General features: G+C 37.0%; 1 protein-coding gene across 3 annotated transcripts in view; it reads left to right on the top strand.

Annotated features, from left to right (window-relative positions):
* Positions 1-20,045, top strand: part of Pspc1 (paraspeckle component 1) — a 102,878-nt gene that overhangs the window by 36,569 nt on the left and 46,264 nt on the right. For 2 of the 3 annotated variants that reach the window (XR_016537170.1, XM_090342435.1), the window contains 2 exons: positions 2,965-3,006; positions 6,872-6,977. Coding sequence is in view for 2 of the 3 variants with exons in the window: in XM_090342435.1 (XP_090198561.1) it covers positions 2,965-3,006; positions 6,872-6,977 (148 nt within the window). In the remaining variant the exon portion in view is untranslated. The remainder of the gene's footprint in view (positions 1-2,964; positions 3,007-6,871; positions 6,978-20,045) is intronic. The other variant, XM_090342436.1, reaches the window with a different exon arrangement.

The raw sequence follows: 20,045 nt of genomic DNA, 5'->3' as shown, positions 1-20,045 counted from the left end.
GGTACAGCCTGTTGACTTTCTTTTTTACTATGTCCCTTTTTATTTTGATGTAATTCCATTTATCAAGTCTCTCTCATATGTGCTCTGTGTGGCTCTTTTTAGAAAGTTTCTGCCTATACCTGTGAGTTCTGATGTTTTTCCTGTTATAGTTTCTGGTCTGATGTTGAGGTCTTTTGATTCTCTTTGAGTTGATATTGGTATATAGTGATGAAGATCCACTTTTAGTTTGCTGCATGGGAATGTCCAGTTTTCCCAGCATCAGTTATTGATGGGGCTATCTTTGGCTCCTTTGTCAAATATGAAGTAATTGTAGGTATATGCCTTTATTTCTGGGTCTTCTAGTCTGTTCCATTATCTTTGGACCTGTTTTTTTGTGCCAAGCTGGTTTTGTTATTATAGAGTATGGGATCATAATACTACCAGCTTGACTTTTTATTTTGTTTGGTCCTGGGGTTTGAACTCTGGGCCTAAGCACTATCTCTAAGCTTCATTTGCTCAACGCTAGCACTGTATCATTTGAGCCACAGTGCCACTTTAGCCTTTTTGGTAATTTATTGGAGTTCAGAATCTCTAGGACATTCTTGCCCAGTCTGGCTTTGAACCGTGATCCTCAGATCTCAGCCTCCCGAGCAGCCAGGATTATGGGTATAAGCCACCAGCTTATGCTTTTATTTTTAATGCTGGTACTGGGATTTGCACTCAAGGGCTCAAGCTCTTACTTAGCTTTGTTTTCAGTTAACAGTCCACTACTTGTGCCACAGTTCTGGTTCTGGATGGTGGATTTTTTTTTCCCTAATTAATTGAAAAATTATAGGATTTTTCTGTCGTGGCTGGCTTCGAATAGTGATTCTCAGATCTCAGCCTCCTGAGTAGCTTAGGATTACAGTACCTAAATATAGAATAGCAATTAAGTTTCTAAACTGTAGAAAAAACATTAATGTCCATAAGACCATACTGTTAAAAAATATTTGAACAAATATAGAAATGGTAGAGAAGGAAAAACTTCTTATAGTAGAATTTTAGTTAATAATGTGGAATTGTTGAAGAACTTAGAAAGTTACTGATAAGTAAGCAGTAGAAAATATTTATTTCTAGCTAATAACATTGATGGCCAAAAGCTTGCAAAACAGGATTAAAAAAATAGTTTCAATATAAATATGTAAGAGCTACACATCTAGACAGATGAAAATGTACAGATGGAAACATCTACATTTAAAATAAACAAAGCAGTTAACACTATAAACAAGTATTAAATTTTCCTTGTCCCACATAATGAAACTATTTGCATCAGGCACCCCTTGATACTATACTGTGAGAAGAATATAGCATATGATATCCTTTATGTGATATTCTTATCAAATATGCATAGTTTTCAGTCATGAGAAAACAGCAAAACTCAAATTGGACATTCTCCAAATAATTCTCCTTCAAATTCATAAAAGATTGGAAGACCAAACTGTTACAGAATACAGGAAAGTACGAGAAATAATGATTGAATACAATAATGTGGAGTTCTAATAAGGTCCCGAAACAGGAGGAGGACATTAGTAGGGATATTAATAAAATGAATAGGTCCATAGGTATAATTAATACCACAGTTAATTCTTGGTTTTCATTACTTGAATAATGATTGAATATCATTGATGAATGAATATAGGATCTTATTTTACTGCTTTTGTAATCTTTCTGTAAATCTAAAAAAGTTTTAAAACAAAAAAGTACTTTTGATGTCATGGAGATAAACTTATAAAAGAAGCAGATTCCAAAGTGGAACTTAAAATGCACACAAAATTTTAGGTAAACTTCAGTTAGAATAATCAAATTACTCAAATCAAATGCATAGAATATGTACTTGAATTTGTGAGTTACTTAATCCATTCATTCACTGAACTATTAGTTGTCTGATATGAAAACTATTCTCTACATGTAATTAACTTTTTGGTAGTATTGGAGTTTGAACTAAGGGCCTTGAGCTTGCACTCTGTTTCTTCTCAATCCTTTTTGTTTTAGATTTTCAGATGAAGTGTCCTCCTTTTACCTTTGCTAAGCTTGGAGATTTTTTACTTATGATTCCAAATAGCATTCATTTTGTCTATCTACATGATAAGTTTTTAGTACGCTTAATAAAAGAACATCATTGTACATGCAAGGACAGTTGAATCCATTTCAAATTCAGTTAACTGAGTCTGGGCATGATGTTGTATATCTAGATTGTAGTAAGACTATGTCTCAATACTCTTTTCCTGTCCTGTATATAAAAATTCAGATAAGTAAATATTGACAGTAAAAATGCTTGAACAAGAAGAAGATATAATTTAGTGATTTTATTTTTGCCTAAATTCTAGAAATCTTATTATAATCTTCCTTTACCTTGTGGCTAATTTCTTTTAAAATTAAGCCTCTTGATTTAGGAAATGTGGCAACCTGTCTTAAAATTAATTTTTTTTGCCAGTCCTGAACTCAGGGCCCAAGCACTGTCCTTGGGCTTTCTCAAGGCTAGAGCTCTACCATTTGAGCCACAGCACTACTTCTGGCTTTTTTCTATGTATGTGGCACCATGGAATTGAACTTGGGTCTTCGTGCATGCTAAGCGAGCACTCTACCACTAGGCCAAATTTATGGCCTCAAATTAAAGTAATTTTGTACCATGTATCAAATAAATAAAAGCAGTTCTGTCTTAGGACTTAGTTTGTGTTAATGATGGTTCACGAGAAAACAAGGAAAATTACAATAATTAAATGGAAAATGTCTTAGCTTGCTACCATGTGTAAGGTTAACTGTATTTGTTGAATTAGATAATCTAAACTTTTCATTTTATCTTAGTGGAAAGATAGGAAAAACTGTCTTCTGCAAGTATATTTTGAAAGAAATGAAAACATTTGTTTGTTTTACACAGATTTTTCATTTTTCTTAAAATGCTACAAGTAAACTATTTAACTTTTCATGGGTTATTTAATACTTTAGAGGCTGTGGTGGTACAGAAGGAAGACCAGGGCAAGGCACTAGGTGAGCTGTTTCTACCCGTGACATGACAACTTAGTAGTTGTTCATTTGTTTTGTTCACTCATTTATTCCTTCTCTTTTCATCACCTTACTAACCTGCCAGCCTATTTATCCATTTCCTTAAGTCATTCAATATAGTTATTCTTATGATTTATAATAATAAAAATAATAATCCTTATGATTTATTGGGTCCTGTTATATATTGGAGGACACAATACAAGGCTACTTTATCCATTAGGCATCATAGTTTTATGCCTGGGAGCCTCTCCATCTTTAATAGTCATGTGTGAATATTCATTTTACTACAGAAAGATTGACATAGTTGATTTGGATGCTGCTCCAGATTTCCCTGAGAGATTAGGAAGAAGATGATGATGTTAATGATGTTACTGTAGTTACACCAAGAGGTTTCATTTCCATATCAGTGTTACCCCTCCATTGTTATTCCCTATTTCCCCCTTTACATCCCTACAGTCATATCTTGTGGTTCAATTTTTACATAATGTACTTTAGATATAATGACTACATTTGCTTACTATTCTTCACTCCATTTGTGTACCCACACTCTTTATCCTCCTTCCCCAAACATGGTTCCAGTTTCACTCAGAATGAAAGGAATACTGTTACAGTGATCTTTGAAAAAGGTCAGGAAAGTTGACTTTGAAAACACATTTGGCCTTATGGTTGGTCAGATGTAGCACAAATATGGGTACATGTTCTGCAGTTATATGAATGTGAAAGTATTTTATTAATACTAAATTTTATTAATAATAATGCATATAGGAAAGTTAACGTTTTTGCTTGAAATTTATTTTGTTTTGTTTAGGTTTTGCTTTGATTTGTTTTATGGCTCTGGTTCTGAGACTGAGTTTGAAGTTGCTGGAGTAGTTTAGTCTGGCCATAAACTGTAGATCCTCCTGCCTCTACCTCCTGAGTGCTAGGCTCATAGACATGCACTACCCTACCTTGTCTGTCTTTGAGGTTGCTTTTTTGGCCAGTCCTTGAGCTTGAACTCAGGCCTAAGCACTGTCCTTGGGCTTTCCTCAAGGCTGGCATTCTACTACTTGAGCCCACAGCACCAGTTTTGGCTTTTTTTTATATGTGCTACCTGGGAATCAAACCCAGGACTTCATGCATGCTAGGCAAGCACTTTCCCACTAGGTCATGCTCCTGCCACTTTTTTGTTTTAATTGGTTGAGGAGATTGAACTAGGGGCCTGGGTACTGTCCCTGAGCTCCTTTATTCAATGCCAATACTTTACTTTAGAGCCATAGCTCTACTTCTGGGTTTCTGGTATTTAATTGGAGATAAGAATCTCTTGGACTTTCCTGCCCAGGTTGCTTCAAACCTCCATCCTTAGATGTTAGTCTCTTGAGTAGTTAGGATTATAGGCAGGAGCCACCAATCCCAGCATGAAGGTTCTTTTTTGGGGGAGGGGGGTCATGGGGCTTGAACTCTGGCCTGGGTGCTGTCCCTGAGTTCTTCAGTTCAAGGCTACCACCCTACCCTTGAGCCATAGCCCCACTTCCTGTTTTCTAGAGGTTAATTGGAGATAAGAATCTCAGGTCCTTTTGTACCTGAGCTGGCTTTGAACCTTTATTCTCAGATCTCAGCCTCCCAAGTAACTAGGATTACAGGCATGAGCCACTGTGCCAGCTCCAGCATGAAGGTTCTTTTAAGTGGACTATAATAGATAGAGCTATACTTTGGGAGAGTAGACAGCAGTCTGAAAAGAATTCATATTTTGCTTGAAATCTCTTCGGAACACTTTTTACTTAATGGGGTTGATGTGAAATTTTAATTTTTTTTTCCACTTTGGCTATGGAAAAAGTAGTGTACTTGTGTTTATAGAGAAAGTTATACCACAAATAGCACAATGTCTTGAAGTTTGAAATTATTACCATGTTTGTGTACTATGAGTAATGTGGAAGCTAGGCATTGTGGCCTATGCCTGTGAGCCCAGCACTTGGCAGACTGAGCAGGAAGGACTTGAATTTGAGGCTAGTGTGTATTCCATAGTGAGTTACAGCCCAGCCTGGATTACTGAGGGCGACCATGTCTCAAGAAAGAAAACAAATCAGAATACATTCCAAAACTAGAAAATTAGGCCTATTTGAAGATGTTATCAACTTGATACAGTTTTTGCTGTTTAAATTAATTATACATTTTGTGTATTTGTATGGACACATAGGTGACTTCGCAGTGACTTACTTCCAGTATCATGTGAAACTTCCTTTAATATTAGTGTGAACATTTATTCTCTTCATCATGTTATAATTGATTTTTGTTTATTTTTTCTTTGGTCTATTTCGGAACTCAGCGCCTAGGAGCTGTTCTTGAGCCTCTTTGTCCTCCTGGCTAGGGCTTATCACTTGAGCCATAGGGCCACTTCCAGCTTTTGAGTTGTTATTTGGAGATAAGTGTCTGGTGTACTTTCCTGCCTAGGCTGGCTTTGAACCATGATCCTCTGATCTCAACCTTGTGAGTAGCTTGGGTCACAGGAATGAAGCCACCACTGACTGGCTTAATTACTAATTTTATAAATATTTTTTTTAAACTATAAATTAGCTTGCTCTGGGATGGAGCATTTTTTTTTTTTAAAGAGAACAAAGTAGGGCCGGGAGTTTGGCCTAGTGGTAGAGTGCTTGCCTAGCATGCACGAAGACCCAGGTTAGATTCCTCGGTACCCCCACATACATAGCAAAAAGCCAGAAGTGGTGCTGAGGCTCAAATGGTAGAGTGCTAGCCTTGAGAAAGTCCAAGGACAGTGCTCACGCCCTGAGCTCAAGCCCAGGACTGGCAAAAAAAAAAAAAAAAAAAAAGAACAAAGTAGCAAATATTTTAGATGTTGTAGGGTTATATGATTTTCATTTTAACTATGCAATTCATTCAACTGGGAAGTAGCAGCCATAGATTTTTCTATTAAATTGTAAACTTCTTCAGTGGAGCAGTAGGGTAATGATAAAGAGAGCCATATAAGACTGTATGTAACCAAATTTTTATCTATATGATGTGGTTATGCTAGCTTAAGGATGTGCCCTACCTCTTGAGCCATGCCACGAGCCATAATGTGGTCATGTAAGGTGGTTTATTTTTGGGTAGATTTCAAGTGTCTTTGAGAAAAGAGCTTTGCCATGGCAGTGATTGATCCAGAATTCTCTTTTTATAGTGAGAGGACTGTATATGTATATATATATTTTTCTTTTTTTTGAATTGTAGATTTCTTTTTTACAAGTATAAAATCTTTCAAAAGTATTATTGACTTTATAGTAGAATCTTTCAAACATTTATAGTGACAAAAGATTGTGGTGTAGGAATAATACCAAAGTAGAAGCAAGATTTTGTTTGTTTTATTTTTTTGGTTGGTGTTTGGTTTGGTTTTGTGCAGTACTGCTGGAGTCTGAGCTCTGGGCCTCACACTTAATAGGCTTGGCATTCTTCCATTTGAATCATGTCTCTAGCCCTCTAGATTTATTTTATTCAAGTACTGGGGATTGAACTGAGGGTTTTGTACATGTTTTCTATTCTCTTGCCTTCATCTCTCATTGCTTGGATTACAAATGAGCAACAATATACCTGGTTAGATTTTTAAAAATATAAACATAGTTTATTATAACTTGTATTTTGGTTTATTGTAGTTGTTACTTTAGGTTTAGAGTAAAATAGAAGAAAGATAAATCTAAGATGCCATAAGCAATCCTTAGTCACAGTTCAGGCATAATCTGTATAATCTGTATAGAATCTCCATAAATTATATAAATTATATATATATATATAAATTATATATAGAATCTATATAAATTGTTTTAAATGAAGTAAAGTGGCTAGCATGTCACAGTAATGGAATTCTTATTTGAAAAATTTTTAGACATGAAGAAGAACATCGTCGTCGTGAGGAGGAAATGATTCGACATAGAGAACAGGAGGAACTGAGGCGACAGCAGGAGGGTTTTAAACCAAACTATATGGAAAATGTAAGTAAAATGTTAACTAAAATTATATTAAATGGGTGGTGTGTTTTTGGTAAATTTAAAATTTTTGTTTATACAATAATATATTTTCTAAACTATGAATTTCATATTTTCATTTCATACTAATGATTTCCTCATCTCAATACTAAATTTTATTTTTGAAGTATGTTTTATGAAGTAACATTTTTTTAATTCAATGGCGCTTTTAAAACTACACTACCAAGTTTGAAATCTTAATGTTTATACCATCTCTACTTCACTGATTACCATATACTGTTATTAACAAGTTTTTATTTGGGAAGATTTCAGACATTTACAAAAGGAGACTGGTATGTGATCACCATTCAACCATAACAACTCTAAGCACATGGCTGATCTTTTTCGTCTTTAAGTATATTCATTTTCTTTATTATTGTATATGGAATAACCTGACTTTAAGTATTTTCAGTATGTATTACTAAAAGATGAACTCTTATTTTAAATCTTTATATCATTTCTTGCAATTGTCAGTATGTTAATATTGTAATAAATCAATCTGTACCGGTTTTTAAAAAATTACTATTTTCTTTTTTGGGTGGTATACTGGAGCTTGACCTCAAGGTGAACTTTCTCACTTAAGACTCGTTTATGATTGGCGCTCTACGACTTGAACCATATTTCAGTTTCCAGCTTTTTGGTAATTAATTGGAGATGATTCTCATGAACCTTCCTGCCAGGCTGGTTTTAAACTGTTATTCTCATCTTGTACTTTCCTGAGTAGCTAGTATTACAGCCACTAGCTGGTATAAAGATGGTTTTTAGAGGCTTGTTATACTTAATTGTTTTTTTTTTTTCCCCCTCTAGTCCTGGGCTTGAGCTCAGGGCTCAAACACTGTCATTAGACATTCTCAAGGCTTGAGCTCTACCACTTGAACCTCAGTACCACTTCTGGTTTTCTTCTGTATATGTAGTACTGAGGAATTGAATCCGGGTCTTCGTGCATGCTAAGCAAGCATTCTGCCAGTAGGCCAAATTCCCAGTACCCTTGTTGTTTTTTAAATATATCTTCTCCTTTTTCCTTATAGTTTTCCTCCCAGAGATATGGTGTCATTATGTAGACTGTCTCACATCCAAGATTTTGTTTGTTAAATAACTGCATTTATATTTATACTTTGTGTGTGTGTGGGGGGGGGCAGGTCATGGGGCTTGAAGTGGGCCTGGGCACTGTTCCTGAGCTATTTAGCTCCAGGCTACTGCTGTACCTCTGGGCCTGGGCACTGACCTTGAGCTCATCAGTTCAAGGCTACCACCCTACCTTTGAGTCAAGCTCCACTTCCCATTTTTTAGAGATAAGAATCTCAGGTCCGGGGCCAGGAGTTTGGCCTAGTGGTAGAGTGCTTGCCTAGCATGCACGAAGACCCAGCTTCAATTCCTTGGTACCACATACATAGAAAAAAGCTGGAAATGGTGCTGAGGCTCAAGTGGTACAGCTCTAGCCTTGAGAAAGTCCAAGGACAGGGCTCATGCCCTGAGCTCAAGTCTAGGACTGGCAAAAAAAAAAAAAAAAGAATCTCAGGTCCTTTTGTGCCTTTGTGCCCTTTTGTGATGGCTTTGAACCTTGATCCTCAGATCTCTGCCTCCTGTATACCTAGGATTAGAGCCACTGCTCCCGGCTACATTTTTTTCTTTTTATCTCAGCATTTCCTACAAAATAGCATTAATTCAGAACAATTCCATCCAGGCTTTCATTTTTCATTTATAGAATAAATAAGAATACATAAAAAATTAAAAGCATAACTTAATGATAATTAACAGAAGTTATACATTTTATCTTGAAAGAATGCCAGCGTAACATTATTTTTAAAAATACTCCCCCCCCTTTTTTTTTTTTGGCTAGTCGCAGGGCTTGAACTCAGGGCCTGAGCACTGTCCTTGGGCTTTTCTCAAGGTTAGCACTCTGCCACTTGAGCCACTTCACCACATTCCAGCTTTTTCTATGTATGTGGTACTGAGGAATCGAACCTGGGCCTTCATGCATGCTAGGCAAGCACACTACCACTAGGCTAAACTCCCAGTCCCCCAAAATACCATTTTTTATGTCATGCCTCTCACCCCTCTTTTTTTTTTTTTTTAAACTGATACTAGCATTAAATAGAGCCTTATATTTTAGTTGCTTTCTCGTGGCTGTGCTCTGAACCCCTTAACCACACCTCTAATTACAGATGCAATTCCATAGATTTTTCTGCTTTGGCTGACTTTGTGTCATAATTCTCCAGGTCTCAGCCTTCTGAGTAGCTAGGATTACAGGCATGAACCACAAGTGCCCAACTGGTTGGTTAAAGTTTTTGTTTTGTTTCCTTTTGTTTTTTGTTTTTTTCCCCTGGGGCTTGAACTCAGGGTCTGAGCACTGTCCTTGGGCTTTCTCAAGGCCAGAGCTCTACCACTTGAGCCACAGCACCACTTCCAGGTTTTTCTGTGTATGTGGTACCGAGAAATTGAACCTGGGTCTTCATGTATACTGGGCAAGCACTCTACCACTAGGCCAGACTCCTTGCCTTTGTTAAGTTTTTTATCTTTCTGAATTTTGTTAATTAATCCTAAAGTTCTCTTTTCTTCCTTTCGTACTAACCACTGTGTCAGATCTTTGCTTTTATCATGAGCTTTTTGGTTATATTTGATATGTCAATATAATATGATGTGTTTTTCAGGTCCATATTTTAAAATTAGGGTGTATATCTAGTGTTTTTATCCTCAGTAATCTCATGTAAACCATGTGTGATATATAAGGCAACTACTGATACAGAAAATTCCATCAATTCCTTTTATTTTCCTAGATATTTAATGAAGGACTTATAGTAAAAAGATTCAAACATTTATTTTTCTGACATGTGCTTTATAAGTTTAGAGCAGGCTGATGTTATTGTATGTCTAAATAATCACCCTGTAGATTAGAAAATAAGTAAAATGTATTCTTATGCTTAATCTGATTAAGTTGGTCATTATGATAAATCTTTGAAATAATTTGCAACTGAAAATTAAGTGAGGTTTTTTCCTTGTTGTAATTTTTAAATTGTTATAAGGTAATGTACTGTTAAAAATTTTTTTTTATTGTAATTAGTGAAAGGGTTACATGATATTTGCCAGATAGAAGGTGCATTAATTCACATACATTGATACCCTTTCACATGTCTTGGTACCCATTTCCCTCCCCCCCACACACAAGGGCTTGGGAATGTGGTTTAGAGGTAGAGTGCTTTCCTACCATGCATGAATGACTGGGTTCTATTCCTTAGTACTACATAAGCAGAAAAAGTCATAAGTAAGTGATGTGAGTCGCTCATGGGATAGAGTATTAGCTTTGAGGAAAAGAAACTCAGGGACAGTGCATGGATTGGCAATAAACAAAATAATTAATTTAGCAGCTCTTAAACTGGAATTACTTGTAATAATAGTTTTCATGTTTATTTTTGTGCCAGTCCTTGGGCTTTTACTCAGTGCCTGGACACTTCTCCCTGAACTTTCTTTGCTCTAACTTAGTATTCTATTTTGCCACTTGAGCCACAATTCCACTGCTGGCTCTTTTCATAGTTAATTGGAGATAGAGTTTCTTTTTTTTTTTATTGTAATTAATAAAAGGGTTACATGATATTTGCCAGATAGAGGGTACATTAATTCACATATATTGATATCCTTGAGATAGAGTTTCATCTACTTTTCTTCCTGGGTTGGATTTGACCTTAATCTTTAATCTCAAACTTCTGAGTAGCAAGTGTTATAGGTGTGAGCCACTGAAGCCCAACCTAAATTGAAAGAGAACATAGTAACTGCCTGTAATCCTAGCACTTGGATGTTTAGGCTGAGGGAGTGTGAATGGACATTAGTGACATTTCCTGTGACATTTCAGGCCAAACTTCAGGTATATAATGAGACATTGTCTCAAAACAACAAGAACATACAATTGACTATAACCCTTCTTATTTTCATTTAAAAGTACTTTGCTTTCAAAATTTATTTTAAATGATACATATAATTTTACTAGTATTTACTGGGGTTCGGGAATAGATGAATTTGATATTTTTGTTTTTATAAGATTACACTGCTAGAGAAAAGATTAGATAATTTGGGCCAGGAGTGAGGCCTAACATACACAAAGACCTACGTTCGATTCCTTGGTACCAAATACATAGAAAAAGCCAGATGGATTGGTAGAGCTCCAACCTTGAGAAAGCCCAGGACTGCCCCCCCCAAAAAAAAATTCAAAAAAGATTAGACAATAGTAAAATAGTAAATAGTAAAATACCTTCTTTCCAATTTGTTAGAACAGTCTATGTTGGATACTTTATGTAACAGTGTTGTTAATTGGGCTTGAGTAGTAGATTATAGCCTGGTACTACAGTCCATTTTACTACAATTCCACCACAGAAATAGGGATGGTCTTTACAATTTTCAAAAGATTGTTGACAAAAAAAGGCGGGGCCTGGAAAGCTGGGCATGATTTTGCTTACCTATAGTCAGTCTCAGCTGAGGCTAAGGCAGGAAGATTACTTGAGTCCAGAAGTTTGATGCCAGTTTGAACATATTACCAAACGCTTATTTCAAAACAAAAATTATAGATACTATTTCAGTTGCACAATTAACTTAAAAGTATTTGATACCTGGACTTTTATAATATTTTCTGGCGGAGCAGCAATAGCCCATACATGTAATGCTACCTACTCAAAAGGCTGAGATCCGAGAATCCAGGTTCAAAATCAACCTGAGTGGACAAATTCGACAAATTCAAATGAAAATTGGAAGCTGAAAACCGAGAATTTAAGCCCCAGTCCAGGGACCAAAAAGTAAAAAGAAATCATAGGCACTAAAAGAAATATTAACAAAAGTTCTTCATGCATTTCAGTTATTAGTAGGAAGATAGCTTGATAACCTGAGCACATTAATGGAAGCTGTCTGAATCGTCCTTCATTTGTTCGAAAACTGTCTTTGGAAAAACTTGCTTTGAAATTAGGCTCTCTTCTCACCTCCTCTTGCCCCCCATCCTAGGGCTTGAACTCAGGGCCTGGGAACTGTTCTCAAGGCTAGCATTCTACCACTTGTAACCACTTCTGGCTTTTCCCGTGTATGTGATACCGTGGAATTGAACCCAGAGCTTCACCCATGGCTAGGCAAGCACTCTACCAGTAGGCCATGCTCCTGGTCCTAGACTTTATTTCAAGTTTTCTCTTTTTTCACTATTCAATTTAAAAGGAAGAATGACTTGGTGAATTCATTTTGCCCAAGCAATAATAGTGAAGTTAATTTTCATGGCTACTTTAAAATATTGTCTCTTATTATTTATTACTCTTCAGTATATTCTCACTCAACTAAGCATATTTGAATTGTAAACTAATATGATCATTGTTTTTAATACAGCAAAGAATGAAGACATTTTTCTTTTTCTTTCTTTTCTTTTTCTTCTTCTTTTTTTTTTTTTTTTTTTTGGCCAGTCATGGGGTCTGAGCACTGTCCTTGGGCTTTCCCAAGGCTAGAGCCCTACAACCTGAGTCACAGTACCGCTTCCAAATTTTTTCAATGTATGTGGTAATGAGGAATCTAACCAGGGTCTTCATGCATGTTAGGTAAGCACTCTTACCACTAGGCCAAATTCCCGGCCCCCAAGAGACATTTTTTTTTTTTTTGGTCACCCTCTAACTTGACAGTTTTATGATTTACATGGAAATGTGTTTCAAGGAGGTTTGTCAACATTTTGTCAAGTTGAAGTTGCTTGCTTGTTTAAGTTTCTTTTTTAGTGACGTCCTGGGGCTTCACTTTAGGGCTTGGATGCTGTCGCTGAACATTTTTGCTCAGTACTATTGCTCTACCACCTGAGCCACAGCTCCACTTCCGGCTTTTTTTGGTTAAGTGGAGTGTTTCACAGACATTTCCTGCCCAAGCTGACTTTAAACCACAATCCTTAGCTCTCAGCCTCCTGAGTAGCTAAGATTATAAACATGAGCTACCAGCACTTGGTTTAAAAAAATGGCATTCTGGGGCCAGGAGTTTGGCCTAGTGGTTAAAGTGCTTGCCTAGCATGCATGAAGACCCGGGTTCGATCCCTCGGTACCACATACATAGAAAAAAGCCGGAAGTGGTGCTGAGGCTCAAGTGGTAGAGCTCTAGCCTTGAGAAAGTCCAAGGACAGTGCTCAGGCCCTGAGCTCAAGCCCAGGACTGGCAAAAAAAAAAAAAAAAAAATGGCATTCTTCACATTTTTTTCCTCAAAGTCAAACTCATTGATAATTACTGTTGTAATTATAAATTAAACATGCTAGTCGGGTACTGGTAGCTCACACCTGTAATCTTAGCCATGTAGAAGGCTGAGATATGAGGATCATGGTTTAGAGCCAGCCAGGGAAGAAAAGTCTCCATGAGATTCTTATCTCTGATTAATTACTAGAAAACCAGAAATGGAGCTGTGGCTCAAAGTGGTAGAGTGCAATTCTTGAGCAGAAGAGGTCAGGGACAGTACTGAGGAGGCTTGAGTTCAAGCCCGACAATTGCCAAAATTTAAAAAAAAATTATTTTTATTTGTACAACAACTTATACCTTTAATGTATAGCTTTTTATGTTCTGTCTTAGGTACATCTAGAATTGTCTTAACCAAAGTACAGAATGTGCTTCTAGGTAGTTTTTACTAAACGTTTTCTACTATAACAATTTTATAGCTCTTGAACATATGACGGTTACTTTAGAAACAACAAAAAAATTGTAGGATTGTCTTGTAATAGTCTTCATCTTAAGTTATTCTATTACTGTAAATTAGACTGAACACCAGTTTTTTTTAATGGAAACAATGTGCACTATAGTAAAATTGGCAGATTTAAATTGTAATATTTGTGTTTGCAGTTTCTTGAGGTAAATTTACTTAGAATTTTAATTGTGAAAATATCCAGATATCAGTCTTAAAAAATTTAGTAATTATATTACATAGTGATAACATACTTTGTTTAGGGTAAATTGGGACAGTGTTTATGTTGGGTGCTTGCATTTCTTCTTCTTCTTCCCAGCGCCTGCCCCGCCCCGCCCCGCCCTGCCCCAGGCCAGGCCAGGCCTACGGCTTGAATTCAGGGCCTGGGCACTGTCTTGGATACTTTTTGCTTACAACTAGCTTCCTGCCACTTTAGCCACAGCACTATTTCCAGCATTTTCTGAGAATGTGGTACTGAGGTACCCAGGGCTTCATGCATGCTATGAGAGCATTCTACCACTAGGCTATGCTCCTGATCCATAGCATTCTTTTTCTTTCCCTTTTTATTTTAATCTGACTCATTCATTGACTGGGGCTCTACCTCCTGAGCCATGCCTCAACCCCTAAGATGCTAGCAGTTCCAAGAACTGCTTCTTCTTCCAAGAACTGTTTTTCAAACCCTAAGGCGCTTTGTAAAAATGTGAATCCCTGCTGGTGTGGTGTTCTAACACCTGACATAATAGCTACCCTGGAAACAGGATGGAGAATCACAATTTCAAGATCAGTCTAGTTATTTAAAGAAGATTCCTCAAAACAAAAGCTGATGGCTTATACCTCTAATCCTAGCTACTCAGAAGGCTGAGATCTTAGGATATTAGTTTGAAGCCAAACTAGGCAAGAAAGTTCATGTGACTCTTAAGGCCAGTTAACCACTAAAACGTCTGAAGTAGAGCTGTTGATCAAGTGGCAGAACCTTAGCCTTGAGCAAAAAAGCTCAGGGACAGCACCCAGGCCCTGAGTTCAAGCCCTAGCATTGGTGTACACGTACACATACGCGCACACGCGCACACGCCCATGCTCTTTTTTTCCCCCTTCTTCCCTCCCCTCATCTCTCTCTGTCTCTCTGTCTTTGTGTGTGTGTGTGTGTGTCTCTCTCTCTCTCCCTCCTTCCCCGCCCCCCAGCAGAGTTTGGAAATGTATTGTGGTGTTCAGGGTACTTTTCTAGCATGCTTAAAGCCCAATCACTAGTACTGCTTCTCTCAAAATTGGAATCTTAGTTGTCATATGTCAGAAATTTGTGTGATCAAAGTAGATTCTGATGTATTTTCTTTTGATTATTTTTAAAAACTAAATCCTGTAGATAACCAAACTTTTGACACACTTGTGAAACTTAAGACAAATCTTGAGCTTCACCAAAATAAACAATTTTTCTTGCTGGGCTTAGTGGCTCATGCCTGTAATCCTAGCTACTCAGGAGTCTGAGATCTGAGGAGCAAGGTTCAAAGCCAGCCCAGGCACAAAAGAATCTGAGACTCTTTATCTCCAATTAATGTCTAGAAAACAGAAAGTGGGACTTGACTCAAAGGTAAGGTGGTAGCCTTGAGCTGTGCAGCTCAGGGACAACGCCCAGGCTGAGATCTAGCTCCATGAGCCACCCCCCCCCCCAATTTTTTTTTTCTTGATACTGGGTCTTGAGTTCACAGTTTCAAGCTCTCATTCTACTTTTTCACTCATGACTAATACTGTACCACTTGAACCATCCTTTGACTTTTCCTTCAAATATTTAAATAGGTCAGTGTTGGAGTCATGGATTCTGCATTAAAAAATTCTACGTCTTGTATAAGTTACTAAGTTTCCTGTCTACCTTCTTTCTCTTTGGTGCTGGTACCGGGGCTTAACATTCGAGCCATTCCTCCAAATCCAATATTCTGCTTGTTAATTAGAGATGAAATCTCGCAGACTTCTTTTGTCCTGGTGGGCTTTGAACTCCAGTTCTCTGAGTCTTAGCCTACTGAATTGTCTGTGTCTGTGATTTCAAGAATAACTGAAATATGTTGAAATAAAAATGGTGCTAGTTCATTTTTTTTTTTTTTTTTTTAGTTGGTTGTGGGACTTGACTGTGCTGCCCCCGATATCCTCATCTTAAGGATATTAGCACCCCTTTGAACAGCACCACTTTGGTTTTCTAGTGGTTAATTGGAGATAAGAGTCTCACAGACTTTTTAGTTCCTGGGCTGACTTTGAATTGTGATCCTCAGATCTCAGCCTCCTCAGTAGCTAGGATTACAGGTGTGAGCCACCCCTGCCTGGCTAAGTTGGTTCCTGAGAATTCACATGGTGAATAGGTTTGGTACAATGCCAGAGGCAGTGGGCAGGTAAGATTCATATAGGACACGATTTAAATAATGTAACATTACATACATATTGTACCTCGTGGATTTGAGTGTTACAACTTTGAATTTCATATTACACATGTATATATTTCTCAAAATAAATGTTTAGTCTTATAATCATTAAATCTACGCCAGAGTCAATAGATTGTGGGATAAAATAAGCTTAATCTGCATAGCCCTCTTTTTGTAAATGTATTTTTTGGGGGTGGTGGGATCAATTATGTAGCTTGAACTCACGGTCTGGGTGCTGTCCTTAAGACTGTTTGTGCTCAAGGTTAGCACTCTACAACTTGTGCCACAGCATCACTTCTTGTTTTTGAGTGATTATCATTGAGGTACAACTAGTTACGTGTTTGTAGTAAACTTTATAGAAAGTAATAACAGTCAAATAACAAACAATTTTTTTGTGCTTGGTTTTCAGCACAACTAACTTTTCAATCTGAGGATCTCACTTGAATATCCCTTCACAGTGTTAGCCTTACAGGAAGACTGATTTCCATTACAGGAAGAGGTTTTCATTTAGGAGGAAAATTTTGTTTTCTGTGTTCCAAACATAGTGCTGAGCACTATAGAGGGCCTTAGTGGATATTAAGTAGAGACTACTTTACACAGAGAATTTAAGAGTTAAGCAAAATGATTCTGAAAATTTGGAGAAAAGAAATTCTCTACTGGAGAATGTTGTATGTTATTGAGGAATTTTGATTGTTTCTTCCACATCCCCATCTTTTTATTATTCTGCTGTGTTATAGGTCTACCTCATGTCTTTTCTTATGAAATGGTAAGTTTTAATTTTTGGTTCAGAATGGTAACACCTTTTAACCTAATATTCACCTTTTTTGAGGAAATGGAGGTGAGGAAAGTCAAGACTGCAGAAGTGATGAAGCTAAATGTATTTTGTGAAATATCTAATATGTGCAACAGACAAAAAGTTTACTTATTAAGTAATATGAATTGATAGTGATCTAGGAAGTTACAGTATTTACTTAGTTATCATATTTAAGACTTGTTTTACATGGTTGTTATTATTTTAAAATGTTCTATACATAAATGTTTTATGTGAAATGTCAATTTTATTCTAAATTACATTAGATAAACACATGTTCATGTCTAATATTGGATTGCTAGCAATATGGCATAGGAATTTGTGGTCATAAGCATGCTCTCTGTACTGATGAAATGTGTAAAATGTGTTTATGAATTCATAGAGATTTCTATGTGTTATTATTTGAGGCTTTAAAAAAATATCAGATAGCTGAAATATATGGGTAAGTTTGGGGCTTTTTTTATTTTTTGCATTATGATGCTTTCTACTAATTGTATCTTTTTTTTTTTTTTTGGTGGGTCATGGGGTTTGAACTCAGCAGGCCTGGGTGTTGTCCCTGAGCTCTTCAGCTCAAGGCCACCTCCCTACCCTTGAGCCAAGCCCCATTTCCCATTTTCTAGAGGTTAATTGGAGATAAGAGTCTCAGGACTCTTTTGTGCCAGGGTTGGCTTTGAACCTTGATCTTCAGATCTCAGTCTCCTGAGTAGCTAGGATTACAGGCCTGAGCTACCACACCTGGCTCATATCATGTTTTAAATGCAATCTTTTTTTTGGTAAACCTACCATCATTTTTGTGAGATAACTTTGTCCTCTAGCACATTGATGCCTTTTTGAAATTTTGGTTTTAAATAATGCATAGTTTTTTTTTTATATTCATTTCACTCTTTAATGGGGAGCATAGTTTTTTTTTTTAACAGCTTCTCTTATGGTTAAAAACTATAAATATTTTTGCTATTTTGCTACCACCTAACACTGAAAAATTGTATCAGATTTTTTGAATTATCTACCTAGAAAAATGTATTTATTTATTCAAAATGTCAAGATCTCTGAAGAACTGTTAAGATAATTCATGTAAGGCTTAGTAATCACAAACAAAAATGTCTTTCTCTATGTGTACTTATGAAAAAACTAAGTGCTTTGTTTTCTTCCATTACTTCTTTTTATTGAACTAATCTCTGGTTAATCTTTTATACATTGACTTTGCCTATTATAGTAGTTGTTTAAGTTGGCTAAGAAAATATTTTTGAACGGAAAAGGATTATGGATAAAGAAATGCAAACCAGTCACCAGTATTATCTGAGTTTCTATTAATGGTATTTTGTTATCTTGCAGTTGATAACATTGCTCTTTCTTTCTTTCTTTCTTTCTTTCTTTCTTTCTTTCTTTCTTTCTTTCTCTTGTTTGCTCTTTCCTCCTCCTCCTCCTCTTCCTCCCCTCCCTCCCTCCCTCCCTCCCTCCCTCCCTCCCTCCCTCCCTCCCTCCCTCCCTCCCTCCCTCCCTCCTTTCTTTCTTTCTTTCTTTCTTTCTTTCTTTCTTTCTTTCTTTCTTTCTTTCTTTCTTTCTTTCTTTCTTTCTTTCTTTTTTTTTTTTTGTCCATCATGGGGCCCAGGGAAGGTCCCTGACAGCTTCAGCTTAAGGCTCCTGCTTTAACCCTAGAGCCACAGTGAGCTCTTCAACTCAAGGCTACTGCCCTGTTCCTGGAGCCACAGCACCATCACTTCTGGTTTTCTAGTGGTTAATTGGAGATAAGAATCTCAGTCTTTAGTACCTGGGCTGGCTTTGAACCACAATTCTCAGATCTCAGCCTCCTGAGTAGCTAGGATTACTGGTGTGAGCCACCGCGCCCGTCTCATTTTCTTATGAGTTTGGATCAAACTGAATTTGGTGAATATTTCTGAGGAAGTCTCAGTATTAAAACTACTTCAGCTGAGCTTGAGACATACATGTGATCCTAGAAATCAGAAGTTTGAGGCTAGCATCGCCTCAAACTTAAAAAAAAAAAGAAAAGAAAACCAACACAAAAAATGGAGTAACACTTCAGAGTTTTCCTTGGTTCTTGAAAATGGTAATCAGGCACATTAAAAAAATAAGATACTCTGCTGAATAAGTTTATTTAAAGTTAAATATTCCCCAGTGCCTTTGGTGTATACTAGATTTTATGTGATTAGTTTTTTCTCCATTCAAAAGCAGTCAGTAATTTTTTTTTACATACTGAGGGTTTTCTTTTCTTTTTCCAGATATTTTGGATTAAATCAGGGCCACCCATATGGTAGACATGTGCCCTACCAACTGAGCCAGGCCCCAGGTCTTCTTGTTCTCTGTCTTTGTTTTTACTGGTCTCACCCATAAATTTCTTTTGCCTCTGACTCCTAAGTAGTAGCAGGGATTACAACCAGGCATTTAATTTTATCAGTAACAAGTGCCACCATACCTTGCTGTGGAGGTGAATTTCAATAATAACATCAAAATACTGTATTTGTTCACCAAACCAAGGTTTTGAAGTGATAGTAGTTGAGAAGGTATATGCATCAAATAACGCATTCTTGTTTGTTTTGACGATTTGGGTTGAATATTTAACAAGGAGCAACCAGTTTCCTTGTATCAGTTCAGTTTTTTTGTTGTGAGGACCATTGGGTATCAAACCTAGATAGAGCCTCCTGCATACGTTAAGCATTTGTTCTACCATTGAGTTATTCCCCATGCTTCCCTACTCCCCTCCCTTCCCCTTTGACTCTCCCCTTCCTTTTCTTTCCTTTTTTCCCTTCCCCTCTTGTCCCTCTTTCCCTACTCTATTGTACTATTTCCCTCCCCTCCCCTTACTCCCCTTTCTTTTCCTCCTTCCCCTCAACTTTTTTAGAGTGTTTTTTTTTTTTGCCAGTCCCAGGCTAAAGCTCAGGGCCTGAGCACCGTCCTTGGGCTTTCTCAAGGCTAGAGTTTTATCACTTGAGCCTCAGCACCACTTCCAGCCTTTTTTCTATGTATGTGGTACTGAGAAATTGAACCCTTCATATGTGCTAGGCAAGCACTCTACCACTAGGCCAAATTCCCTGCTTTAGAGTTACTTTTGAAGGTTTTTTTTTTTTTTTTTTTGCTAGTCCTAGGGCTTAAACTCTGGGCCTAGACACTGTGCTTTTTTTAAAGAGCTCTACCCCT

This window comes from Megascapheus bottae, chromosome 11 (genome assembly GCF_031878675.1).
Source record: "Megascapheus bottae isolate mThoBot1 chromosome 11, mThoBot2.hap1, whole genome shotgun sequence".
Lineage (NCBI taxonomy): Eukaryota > Metazoa > Chordata > Mammalia > Rodentia > Geomyidae > Megascapheus > Megascapheus bottae.
This window is presented reverse-complemented; position numbering and strand designations above follow the sequence as displayed.